Source organism: Metopolophium dirhodum, chromosome 7 (genome assembly GCF_019925205.1).
Source record: "Metopolophium dirhodum isolate CAU chromosome 7, ASM1992520v1, whole genome shotgun sequence".
NCBI classification, from domain to species: Eukaryota; Metazoa; Arthropoda; class Insecta; order Hemiptera; family Aphididae; genus Metopolophium; species Metopolophium dirhodum.
The window spans coordinates 7,073,184-7,088,258 of NC_083566.1; the positions used below are offsets into that span (position 1 = coordinate 7,073,184).

The 15,075-nt window shown below is 31.9% G+C and overlaps 1 protein-coding gene across 10 annotated transcripts in view; it reads left to right on the forward strand.

Annotated features, from left to right (window-relative positions):
• The first annotated feature begins 279 nt into the window (after positions 1-279).
• The window catches only part of LOC132949804 (collagen alpha-1(III) chain-like), a 42,688-nt gene continuing 27,892 nt past the window's right edge, over positions 280-15,075 (forward strand). For 9 of the 10 annotated variants that reach the window (XM_061020901.1, XM_061020894.1, XM_061020895.1 and 6 more), the window contains exon 1: positions 280-554. In XM_061020901.1, coding sequence (XP_060876884.1) covers positions 513-554 — 42 coding nt within the window. In that variant the 5' untranslated portion in view covers positions 280-512. Of the gene's footprint in view, positions 555-2,320; positions 2,340-15,075 lie in introns of those variants that run through there. The other variant, XM_061020897.1, reaches the window with a different exon arrangement.

Here is a 15,075-nt window from a genome sequence, read left to right on the forward strand (position 1 = left end):
GCATTTGACTGTATATGGGATTTCCAGTTTCCACCGATCGTGAAGAAAAAAATAATCCGTGTCCGGGGTCAAACGCGGCATCCGCGGGACCTTGACCGCTGGACCCCGGGCTCATACGTAATACGGTTTTTATCGTATGATTTTTTTTTTCGTTTCGCTCGTACCTACCACCGCCGCCGCCGCCGTGGCCGTCGTCGTCATCTTCGTTTTGGCCGCGGCGGCGGCGTTAAAGTCTCCCGGTGCAGACCGGTCCGGCTTTCGCTATATATAAGACCGAAACACCAACGGTTCGTACTCTTTACGCCGGAACAAACCAGTCCGCAAACAACGCACCCGCGATTGTTATCGCACATACCCACACACACACACTGAGGTACACGTTCACTCTCGTCTGCCGCGTCGTCTCGCACATAACATTTACAATAAAAATATACACATTCAAGCACGCGAACGCAACATAGCTCCGGTCGTTCGGGTTCCAGCAGGATAACCCATACGAGCATCCGGACGCGATGCGCCTGAACGGCAAGATGTTTCCGAGACCGCGTACAAACGTGAGTACCAATGTATACTAATTATTGTCGAATAATTTTATATCGTGTACCTGATTGGAAGACTTATCGTTCAGAGATTTTGAAAAAAGCACATTAGATAGGCATCCAGAAAAAGTTTTTTTTTTTTTAACGGATCGCAATTATATTGTTAGAACAATAAATGGATTTATTTTTCGTTTTGAATAGACGATAAGATATTGTCGTTACAAACCGATTTGTTGTTAGGTACGAATTTATATTTTTCATAATTTAACGATTTATAGGTAGTATGTTATGGTATTTTTTACTTTTATGGGTTTTTGTCGTTATATACTCGATTTTAATAATAAATATACGAGTTATTAAAATATGAGATTATGAAACATATTAACTAGGTATCTAGGCGGTATACTTAATAATATTATTGTGTACCTAGTTATTTAAATGTCCTAATTTTACAAATAATTATAATCAATTTTAAGCTTGTTGTTATATATAATTATATATATATACAGGCATTTAAGTTCACTTGAATATTATAATTTATAATATAGGTACATTCATATATCAGGTTCCTACCTATATTAATTAATATTTTATATTATATTATATTATATTATTATTTAACTAAAAAGTTATATATTTTTTTTAAATTACCTATATAAAATACTAAAACCTTATTAATTAATATTTTACAATCGTTAAATTAAAAAAAACATTAAACTTACTTTATTTAGGAGTATCTGTTTTTAAAAGATTTAAAAGTACCTACCTAAAGTATTGATTTAATTAGCTATATATAATAGTATCAAATAAAAAAGATAATCTTCGATACACCTATTAAATTATATTTGTAAAATTAAAATCCATACTATATTATTTAACATAATACTGCAGTTTTATACAGTTTTAATTTTATGATGATTATCATATATTGATATCTGTATATCAATCTGTTAAAATATTTGAACCTACTTTTATTTGGAAACGTTTTAAAGTTTAAAGTTTACACATAGAATAATATTCTATAATAAAAAAGACCTAGTTTAATAACTTACTTAACTAGAGTTGAATATTCATGGAAGGTCTAAATGCAATTTTCTGCTCCACTTCACCAAACTTAAAGTAATAAATATAAACTTATAACTTATAAGCTATATAGCTAATCAAATTATTTCGTTGGCATATTGCACACTAATACTGCAAACATTAAAAAAAAGAAACCATAACATTAGTAACATATTTTTAAACATCAATGTTTGGTTATTTTGTATACTGTCGGTTAATACAGATCAGCGCAAGTGTATCCATACAATTATATTTGTTAAAAAATGAAACAAACAAAATAGTAGATAATTTACATGTATTATCTTATAAATATTTTTAATTGATGTGTGACTAATGCCAGCGGTATATAATACAAATATGGTAACATAATTTAGGTATTTGAGAATTTACACAAATAGACTATAGACAATCGCTTAGATAAAGTTGTTGTTCAGTTTAGTCATGTAATTTAGGATAGGTATTTCTGCCATATGTAAATTGATAACTATAATATTATGGTCAAATAAACCCGTGGCTAGTGCAAATAACACGGATCAACAAAATAGTACTGCGTTCAACCATTTTCTTTCGTAAAAATATGCCGATAATTCGACATGTTTAAATAATATTTTATACAGTGAGTAAAACCTAAAAGTAAGAAGTAAAATTGTTTGGAAAAAAAAATGAATACATTTTTGTTGGTTTTAAACGTATTGTTTCACACATAAGAAAATTTAGTTTCACCAACAAATAAAGAAGGTATACATTTAATAATATTAAATTTGCTTTTTTTTTTTGATATTAATTTGAATAATATTTTGTGTACATACCTCGTATTTTGTATTTTATTAGTCATGGTTTATTTGTTTGATTCATTTTTATTAAGCTATTAGTATAATATATTGTATTTTAATTAATTATACATGTATGCGTTATTACATAATTACGTAATTATTTTATTAATTTATTTGTATACTTACGTTATAATATAAACTATTCTTAAAATGTACAACTTTTACATTAAACCTATATATTAAAAAAAAATACGTAATTATTCAAGCACGGATTATTATTTATAAAAAAAATACCTACCATCGGATATTGTCTGAAGTCGGATATAATCATCTTGCAGGTTCTGTTAAACGTATTATGCATTATAATTTTTCTTTTAAATGATAAATTTACTAAAAAATACTTTAATTAAATGAAATAAAATTTTAAATATAGGTACTAAATGATTATTATAATTTATGTTAGTATAATATAGGTAGGTACTAGTGTAGAGAGTATGAATTATTAAGAATGATTTTATTTTAATTCATGATATACCTATATATTATTACAGGTTTTAACATACTAATCTATCGTTTATCTAAGTAAAAATTCTTCAATAGATAATGATGTAACAGGTAGTAACTATATTTATTAAAGAATATGTTTAAATTATACGCTAATGTATTCATATTATGCTTTTCACACATAACTAAAGATTAATTTTTTTGTTTAAAAAACTCGTTTCTAAATTAACACGGGTACCTATCAGCTTATAAAGAATAATATTGTTTATCATCGACGTTTATAATGTATTCAATAATGACATGATAATAATAAATTATTGAGTCGTAATTGAAGATGCAAACGAATGTAACATTGATCTAGGTCGTAATCAAGGTGTGACATCTAGGTAACCTTCTTAAACTATCTTTCCTTATAATTTTGATAATGATATACATACATTGCACAATAGGTGTTTTATTGTTTTAATATCCACTTATCTAATATGTTACTCAAATTCGGTATTTATACGCGTTTGATGTTTTTATTGAACAAATGTCAAAATCATATAAATAATTATTGTTTCCAGGCTTCAGCGTACATCGTTAAACTAAGAATTTTTATTTTGCTGGTTACCTAATTTGTAATTTTGTCTATTGTCATACACAATGCATATAATTTATTACATGAAATTGGCATACATTCAATCTATTAGTTAATACCAAGTATTGAAATTTAATTCATATAAACGATTGTATATTTTATATTCATTAAATTCATAAGAAAATAAAAAATAATTTTTCTCAAACAGATTTTAAAACTTTTCATTTCTAACTCTATTTATGCAACAACTTATTCCATAAATGATTTAAAAACTGCAAACAAATTCCTAGTTTTTAAAACTACGGGTTATAATAAATTAAAACTACCAAATCATAATGGCATTTTTTCTTAACTGGTTTGGTCACTATTTTCCTAATCATTAAATCATATATTATAATATAATGTTAAATAATAATGGATTGTATCAAAAACTTCGGAAATATAAACATTATTTATGCATCTGAAATTGTTTGTATTCCGTTAAATTGAAAATCCCATTACATAATATTATGTTTTTACAAAATATTTAAAATCAAAATACTTTAATTGATTATATAAAGTCACTATTTTGTTGAATAAAATATTCAGGAATTTATTTTTAAAAGTTTTAAACATGCAGTTCATACTATGTCTATAATAAAAATTAAATCAATTAGTTTTAAACATAATATACTAGTATTATATTATTTATATAATATACTGGAAAATAATGTTATCGTTAAAAAATGTACGAAGGTAATTTTAATTAAAATTGAATTTCATACATAAATAAAATAAATCGAAATATATAGTATAATAATTAATATTATTGTTTGGTGTTCAGTATTAATATATTATTACCACTTAACTTCTTCAATTTGAACTCTCCTCTTGTTTTGTATTAAATAGGTACAATTTTTTTTTCGAAATACGTTTTTGTTTATTTTCACTGAAGCGTAATTAATAAACATTCATTAAACTGATTGATTGTATAAAAACCTGATTACAATTATTGAGTATCTATAGTAATTTCCATCTATATAAAACCATTTTTTTCCTTTCAAAGTTAAATGCTTATGACCAATTTTTAAGTTATGTTTATTTAGTATGATAAGGAATTTGTAGAGTATATTAATACGATTAATTGTCACGTAGGTACCTTACAGCTAAATGTTGCATGACACCGTTATTTTTAGACTACATACAGAGTAACCTCGGGTCACGGGTTATTCGCGTATAACATATTTTTTATAATGATAATTCGTTGAATTGTTCGTTCGTGTATATTGGATTTGGATATACCTATACAGTATACAACCGACATGCTAATAATGACAAAGTTTATTAATCGTGAATCAGATAAATCTTGCACGGTAGATTTATGTGTCTGCCATTCGTACGTATAGGTATAAATGTATAATATTTGACATTGTATAGCATAACACACGTTCAAGATTAATACATTAAGCCACGACAACATAATTTATTTTTATATGATATATGTATGGCTAGAATCGATACCTATATGGCTGTATGGCGTGCAGTGTTCTCTCCAAGTGCAAAACTAATACGTTTTAATAAATATTTTTGAGTATTCTCCATTAGAGTTTGAATCCGAAACATTACGATCGCGTTGTGACGTTTTGGTTTACGTCTTGATGTCTTTAGTTTAATCAGTTTCTACCGAGCAAAATATAAATAATATGTCAACACGCTTTTGACACGTTTCGTTGTAATAATAATTTACGTAAAAACGTGTTCTGTAATATTTTTCGGGTAGCGTCTCTCCCGGATAGGAAATGAATAAATTACAACGGTCAAAAGCAATATTTATTGAAAACGTCGTTATTTCATCTCCCCGTAGGACTACGACATAGTAAACAAATCTGCTTGTTGTGTATTGATTATTTAAAGACCGTTTGGCTGAATAGTTGCATTACGTTAGTATATAGATAGGTACCTACTAGACGCGGTGCGTAGGCCAGTCGTGGTTATAAACGTATACCGCATAAAATGCCAATCGATAACGCACTGTTGGGCCTTGGGCGTCTCTTTAGTCTTTATATAGCCGACACTGTTAGTCGTTACAAAAAGTTTACCTACACCATCAAATATTGATTCAGCCCGATAATGATATGTTTGTGCGAACAACGTTATATTTATATTATATTATAATATGTGTGAACACTGTGAACAGTGCAAAAAACGGAAACTCAATATAATGAGTAATAATCACCACCGTGCATCTTCAGGCTTTTGTTTAAAGCACGCGGACCTTCCGTCCGTGCGCTCGTTAAATTAAAAACGCTATACCTATCTAAAGTACAGAATGGTTGACTAACGAGACTCCGCTCGTAACGCCGCTCGTGGGAAGTCCGACAAGCGTATATAAGGGGCGAGAGGCGTATAGATAGATGTTTTGATAATCGTAATTTTTAACGCCAGCCTGACATTTTATGGAATTAACGTGCTATTGATTATTGTGTGTAGGAGGTTGCAAATATTTCAGTTTTCCCGTCCTTCGCGCGACCGATTTTCACGCGTCGGTGTCAAAATATTTTCGATTAGCGGGACGACGTTGATTTTTATGACACGTTGGTTATTCATTTTACAAGGAAATTATTATTTAATTTTGTATGCTCTATAAATTATAAACCTCTCACAAATAATAGTCCTGCAAGTTACCACAAAAATTGTGTTTAAATCTTACCAAAAGTTAAAAACCACTCTTCACTTGCAGTGTTTTATTGCTATTGAACTTGAAAATAGGGTAAATATAGTGATGCATTACAGTATGTGTTTCGTGTTTAACCCAAATGAAAAGAGAAAATCATTAGCTCATTAGCTCTCCTATAATATTATAATAACTGATGCGAAATGTTTAAGCATAAACATTAAAACGTTTATTAAAACGATGATGCTATAATATGATTATATTGTACATCGGCTATCATTAACATCATCTCCGCGCGTGTACGTTATTTAAATCAAGTTGTTATTATATAAAAATAACTATTAATTTGTCGTGACCAAATTTGCATGTACCTAGTTTAAATCTAATAGGGTAAATTATTATAATATATAATTTTAGCGTAGTATAATAGATTGTTACTACGTTTTAATTTAAGCCCTATCGAACCATCCGGTCAAGGGTATATAAGGAGAGACAGGACACACTATCTCTGGCCTAAAAAAGTATGCGTGTTTTATTTGCTATTCAAACACAAGTAATAATACGTATTTCACATTTACGGGGCAACTTGCTGGCACACTCCGACTATAGTTGGGATGAATCATTTTTTAAATTTTTTTTAGCGATACGTTCACCAGTATCCGGTATGGCTGTATTATGTAATATTAATTTATCAACCAGTTGAAAAAATGTGCAAGACGGATGACAGCTATTTAATATAAGAATCTGACTTTTGTTAAAAATACGATTCCGCCGTCTGGAAACACAAATTACAGATAGCATAATGAAATAACTTAAAAGCATTTGCTGGTGAAAATTACACTCTTTATATACCTAGTTATACCGTATTAATCGATTGAAGAAGTTGCACTGATTATAATATGTCTACGCGGATTTCCAAAAAAAATAAATGTTCAAAACTGATGAGATTTCATGCCGTTCCGGCTTTCGGGAAACGTTTGTTATGAAATCGGATAGATTTAATGTTGATAAATTGATGTTCCGTTCCGTTCTTTTAAAAAAAAAAATGTATAAATATATATTTATTATACGAAGCTGGTTTAGACGCGAGCGGTCATTTCCTGATAGAAGTGTACGATTTATAACAATATATAATGGTTTCCAAGTTTTGTCAAAGTATTTCAAAGAAAATCAATATCGTAGACGATGACGACGAAACTAATGGCTTCTCCAATATCCACTTTAATCTAATGTATATAATACTATACTTACCTGGAAATCTGCTCCTAAGTATCGTTATTTATTTTTTTCCATGCTGGTTAAACGTGATTTTCAAAACGACCTATCATCGTGTCACACGTGTCGCGTGATTTTGACCGTATAATATGTGTGCACTTCGAAAAATACCAGTCTTATAATTTATAAAACTTGGCAACCGTTCAAGAGAGATGCGTGGGATAGGGTGTACACGTCTGCTGCCCGGGTGATTTTTATGTGTGTTTCCTTCCACGTCGGACAATCGTTAATAACGTCTGTTATTCTGTTTACCTCGTCTCGGCGGGCTTTAGCTGGAAACAATGCGTTTTCGATTTTATTTCCCTTCGGCACGGAACGGATTGCAACACATTCCACATGGCTGTGCGTCAATATGGAAAGTATAAGTAGCCAATGTGACGCATAAACCTGACAGTTACGGCGGGTGGTCTTTCTATTGTTTTTTTCGGTCACTGTGTCGTTTCATAACACCGTACGAGTGTATTATAATATTATTATTAGCAATGCTAATGTTATAATATGTTTAAGTGCCTTGGGTTTGTTTCTAAACAAATCATTAGGTACACGCCTACTGCAGTGGGCGACACGTAAACTGCAAGAAGTAGATAATATGCATTTATTTCGCGAAATAGATTATTATTTTTTTATTACATATTATTATCTACTACTTCGAGGTGGTCGTTTAAATTTTTATTTATTTTTATACTTACTATAAAACCGCTCGTTTTTCTGAAGCAGATTTTTTGGTAAACTGACGAATGTTTGACTACAATAGACGGGAGCCTGCTGCTGTGACTCTTCTAGTCTTCCAAAGCTGATTTTGATAGTTTGTTCGGTCTCGTATTGATTTTGTAGCTGATAAAAAAAAAAGAACAATACACAAGTAGCGAAGTAATATGTATATTGTATAAGATATAAAATATCAGCTATTTATTAAATTAAATCTTGTAATTGATTACTTATGTTTCTATATACACGCAAGAGATAATACGGTTTTTAAAGTTTTTGAAAAAACTGGAAAAAGTAATCTTTTTTCTCTACGACGTATCAACTGTTTGTGGAAAATAGTGTTTTATTAAATTACTCGAGTTATGAAATAAATAATCTCATTGATGTTTTTATTCGAATTAAAACTTAACTGTTTATGATGTCTTCACTATTTTATAGTTTGTGATTGATCAATTCTTTTGGCGACTATATCAAATTTTAGATCCTGAGCGGAGCCATAAATGTATCGTCCTTTAATTATTTGTGTTTTTTTATATCCAGACATTTTTTTTTTTATTAGAAAAAAATGTTCCAATAATCTACTTCTAGAAGAAATTACTCGGTACTATTTTAAAAATAATCTAAAAAAAAATCAGAGTTTACTTTAACGATTTATCAAGTGCCATTAGGCACTTTAGCACCCCTTTTAGTACTGAATGTACTCAAATATAAAGGATATATATTTTCCTAATTCTTTAAATTAATCATTCCAATAATATAATAGTAATACGTATTTGAAAGTAAAAACAATAATTTAAACAGTATAGGTACCCATCCGCTTTCATTAATTGTACTTGGTAAATAGTAATGCGATATAGTTTCTATTGGCTGAATACATTTTTTTAAGTCTTTCTCATATCATGATTGATGGCCGATAATATTTCAAACCGTTACAACAATATGCTCGTTATGAGCGGCAGAATGAACGTTACTCGAACCACGTTTCTCGGTAGCGCACGCGGGGCCGTATAAACATGCCTCTCTCTCTCTCGGGTTGTCACAGCACTAGTACAATATATTAATATGCGACAACTACAATAATTATCATTAATTCCGATGTCTCCAAAGCCGGTCGAAGCGCCTCCGTGGCGAATTCAATCCGTCGGAAATATTCCGCAGCACCCACTCGTCGCACACACACACACACACACGGACTTATGCCATATTATGGACTACACGAAAACAGCTCCTACTCCACCGTCGGCCGGCCCACAAGGTTAGACGTATATTGCCGTGTGGATGCCGTCGTCGTCGTCGTCAAATAATAATAATAATATACGAGTGTGAGTTGTATACAACACGATCTGTAAGTGGCCTATGTTTACGGCCGTACGACATGTAATGTTTCCACGTGCGTACCCATAATAATAATAATGATGATGATGATGATGATGATGATGAATAGTCAATGCGAGATGATGATATTGTTATATGAACGTTACGGCCGATACAGTTTTGGTCGTAGGTACATTGAACGAGACGGAGCCGGTCCTCCCTTATGATTGGGATTTACCATTATTTTTTTCATACAACAGCTATACGGTACTCCCCACGCAGGATAATGCAACGACAATCGTGACTTGTGTTGCACAACACCATGGCATTTGTTGTTTGTTTCTTTATTTAACATTTTCGTTTTTCCCATTTGGATCATTGTCACTGCAGCTGTGTGGGAATTGTTAGCTGGCGATTTTAATTTCACGGTCGGACATCGTTTCGTGTCGATATATGATGATATAGTAACCGTATATGCCCGTATATATTAATGGGAAAAAAATGCACTATGGTAGTATATGGTTGAATAATGAAAACGTAATTTGAAACACTTCAATTTCATAATAATATTATCAAAACGATAACAACTCAAGTGTGTAAAATCGATCTACGCATCTTTGTTACCAGGATCTTTTATCTGTAGCACTTCCTACATTTACATTTTTTTTTTAGTAATCTATAAAGGAATAATAAAGTGTATTAAGTAACTATTAACTGCAGTTCGGCTGACTTATCTGTTTCAATATTGTTGACTTGAGAAAATAGACACAGGTGACACGTGATACGGGTCAGACTTATCGGTTATACAATATTCGCATCTCGTAATTAACAGCCATTTACCATTGTTGTTATGATTATGACAGTCCGTGAGAGTGCGAATTCGTGATACGGATATTTAAGCTTCCCCTCTTCCCGAAAAATGACGTAATTTGGGTTTTGACGGTTATGCGACACCTTGAATTCATAATATATGTATCAGATGTACTGAAAACGTATACATTCAAGCTAGTTTAATACACTTTATAGCTTATTCATATCAGCTTATATATAAATAAAACTATGATATTAAAAAAAACACTTCTTTTTCCAGTTATTATTTTTTTTATAGAATTTATTCATTGTTTTAAATTGTATAGGTACCTAAGTATATTAATTTAATTTGAATTAATTATTTTCCTTGTCATATATTTAAATACTATATTTAATTTTAAACTAAATCATTAGAATAGTAGATAATATCAACAAAAAAAAATGGTTGTTCTAAGAATGAAATATTTGGTGCGATGTGTATTGCTTTTACACTGATGTGTGTTTTTCATTTTATTTTTTTTTTGTCACTAACTTTTAAGTTCAAGTGTAGTATGAATCTTTAACTTTGAGTGTAGTTTCTGGTAAAAATTTGATCTAGTTAGTTCTATGGGTCGGGGGGAGTCAACAGTAAAAACTCCACGTACATCTTTACAAAATATCCTTAGAATGTTATAGCGGAAACCTGTCAGACACAGGCTCTACTCAGAATCGTTTTTCATATGCACAAAGATTTATCAATATTGTCATTATAATATATATCTTCAAATTTAACACATTCATTACAGTGACCTATTTAATGATGAGGTACATTCAGAATCTTCTTTTTATACAGCAGAGTGGTTTCACTGATTTTTTTGAAGTAGTTACAACTTTAAATTGGAAATCAACTACTATTACGCATACATTCTTAAACATTTATTTTTGCACGAGGTATATAGTTTTCTTGAGAATGATTTTCCGTCATATATTTTAATTTAAAGGAACATCCCAAGATACCATATTTATAAGTTGTAACAAATGGTACTACAAAACAAATTGGAAGCTTATATTTATGTTTATTAAATTGTCTTATTAAAGGTCAATGGTAAGAATATTTTATAAATTTGTGTGCGTAGTTAGTAAACGCTTATAAATTAAAAAAAAAAACCAAAAACATTGTGTACGCGTGTGACGTGCTTAAATCTATTGCAGTATCGAAACAGTTTATAATATCATCATACTAATCCATTTAAATAAATAAATAGTTCAAAGACTGTGTGCAATTAAGCAATATTAACTTTCCAAATAGTCTTGATCGTGTCCATCCAGCGTGATGAACTATCGATCTATCATTTAAATCGATACTAAGAATGTCGGAATCATCCTCTTGAAGATTTCGTAAATTGTATTTGAAATAAAATAGCAAATCATTGTCAAAACATTCATATACTTTCAGAAATCAAAAATCGAATAGTAATATAATAAGTTAAAATAAATCATTTTTATAGAATATTATAAGGTATAGCTAAGACAAACTATAATATTTTGAAAGGTTTCATATTTCGAAGAATTAATATACCCAATACTGTTTTTCTAATTTATCTTATACATGATATTATGTATACGAGATAACAAAAAACATATTAAAATATAATTGCAAAGTATTGTAATACTTTTTAATAAAAAAAAATTGTGATCCTTAAACTATTGCTTTTAAACTTTTTAAGCCTACCATTTATATATTTTATAGAGGACTATGGAGCAGTTGAAAAGTGCACGTGTATTTGAAACAAATAATGTTTTCAAAAGTTTTGTGGACGGATCGGTGAAAAAATTGTATTTAAAATATTGTGTGTATTAAGTATTAATGTTTGCGCACGTAAGCTTGACTAAGTCGTGAAGGTATAAACTTCGAGAAAAAATTCGAGTATCATCACAGGCTATACATTGCAGCCTATTGTAGTACCTACTTTTACTGCGTGTATATTATATATTATTATAATACCTAATAATAATATATTATATTTTAAATAATTCGCATTCGTTTCCGGAGTATAATATGCGAAATGACATTAAAAATGTGTCAAACTGCATATAGGTACCTCCTATGCCGTATAGCGTGCGCCTACATTTCACGTGGATCACGACAGCGATTAATTATTATCATTGAGATGGAACGAAAACAAAAACAAAAAAAAAGTAAAATAAAAAAATACTGGATGCTGCTCGTGTGTATAGTTGTGTCGTATTATATCTCCAGCACGTCTGCAGTTCTATTGTCGGAGTTCGCGCCTTCGTCCATTGTTGTATGTATTATTTCACATGTGTGGGCAAATATTATGTAATCCGTATGGGTACGCACTACACATATACACACACAAATATATATATACGCATTATAATATGTATACGGTACTGCGACGATGTTCCGGGGAATGGCGTCTTTTCGGTATAGGTACCGCCGGGAAGCAACGCGAACGTAAATACCGTAGGCCGAACTTGACATAAAGCTTCGAACCTACCCCGGGGCCGGTGAAAGTAATTTATTGGTGTTTGCTATTTTCGTAGACATCAATCATTTTACTTCGATATTTAACAATATTTGTCTCATTAAAACGAACGGCGCGTATTGTATGGGTACCTAGACTGCAGTATTATTATTATTATGATTGTGTTCGGAATCATTTCGACCGCAAAGACCTGAAAGCGATATATTATTATAATAGTCACCGCACCCACACTTTCTGTTTGGGTAGGTACGCGTTTTACACCTACGGGACCGCCGAAATACATAATTTTATTATATATTACGGTTAACAACTGTTTAGCGACAACAATAATAACTCGAAACGATAACTTACTGTATACCATATGGATTTTACATAATATTACGTATGATAAAAATGTACATTAAAATGTATATTATTATGTAGTTGAAATGTGTACGGCGCACGCGGTGTTTGCAGACACGTATTATACCGCATCAGCTATTATACCACGATTGTGTGAGTTATGTTTCAACAAACGCGTGTGGCCTTATGCGAATGTCATTTGCACAGTCGTTTAAGACGCGTATTTCGTGATGTGGCGTGTCTGTTCGAATGCGCGAGGATCGAAGATGCTTATTTTTTCTCGCCGGAATGAAAAAAACATCGAAGTATATGCGCGTAAAAACACTTTGAGAACGTTGTTGAAACACGCACGTCTTGCGAAAACGTTTATTTGCTTACCAGAATTCGATATAATATTACCATATTATATTACCGACCGAGCACATCAATGCGTTTCCAATACTACTACTACTACTAACAATAATAATAATAATAATAATAATATCAATAATTCGACGTTTAATAATATTATAAAGTGTGTTGTTTGCGCGCATCCACAGCGAGTATAAGGCACTCGTAATCCTCGTCGAATGTTCTGTGGTATTTTGTCGGTTTATGGACCGCTTTCCACGCGTGGGCATTTTCCTACACGCTATATAGGTACCGAGCTCGCCCGGGATTCGATTGTTATTCCGTTTATTATTATTATAAATTTTTTTTTTTTCTGTTCGACATGTATGCGCGCGCAAGAGGAATGTCGAATAACGAAACTTTCACTCATACACATAATATTATCAGACAATAAGATGCACACGCGGACGTGTGCGCTCATCGCCGCGGCGGCCGCCGACCTTCGAGCGCGTGTGTGTACGAATTCTTATTTACATCGGTCTTGAGGGCGCGGATACTCCTAGGAATAAAACCCAGGCTCCGGGCCAAGTAGACCTAGAAAAAAAATATAAATATGATAATAACAATATAATATATATTATTACAATACTATATTATGATCGAACGCTAACGTTATTATTATTATTCAACGTCGTCGCCGGTGTCGTCGTCGAAAGTGTTTACCCACGCGCGGTCACCCGGACCCGTATACCGGTCTTCGTAGGTATAATATAATATTATAAATTGCATTAAAGGTACGCGAGAAGGTTTTGGGCGGTCGCGTTGAACTTTCAACCGTTTGGGTCATACACATGTGCACAAAAGTGAATGCGTGGAATTCCGACGGCGCACACACACACACACACACACACACACACGTACGGCATATTATTATGGTTTATAATAATAATAATAATATTGCTTATCGGAATCGCGTGGCCCGGAGACGGTAGATCACCGTCGGCAATTTGTTACCGCGTAACGCGATACAAACACAGCACTGTAATAGTAATATTAATAATATTATAATATGGTCAGACCCGTCTCCGACGCAAGGCGGAATATATTATACTAACAATAATAATAATAATAATAATAATAATATAATATGTAAAGGACTGATGGATAAGGACGTTAACGTAACCAGGTATACACAGACGCGCGGTAGATGATGCGGCGGCGGCGGCGGCGATGATGATGATACCGGACGGCCTTCACCTTAAAAGCGACGGCGCCTGTGTACTATTTATACACGCCGCCGTAGTTAAAACGCGTATAATTTTAATGATAATAATGATATAATGCGATCGTGTCGATTGTAATAATAAATAATAATAAACGGAGGCAATCCAATCGAAGGACCGCGCGGCTGCAGTGCGCGGTTAGTTTTCTTCATTTTGCGTTTCGTATATTATTATGCAGACGTTACAACGCCGCGTCGTTTATTATAATATAAGTACTATATAATACGAGTACCTGTAGCGTACTTGTACATGCATAATATTATTATTAATATATTATATTGTGTTGAACACTGAGTGTAGTAGGTACCTAATTGTATCGGTCGGGCCTGTCCCGGGCCAGTCACGCGTCAAGCCGGGTTCACACTACACCGTGTCGTGTAAAATAATCACGGTTACCACAGTTACCAAACGAT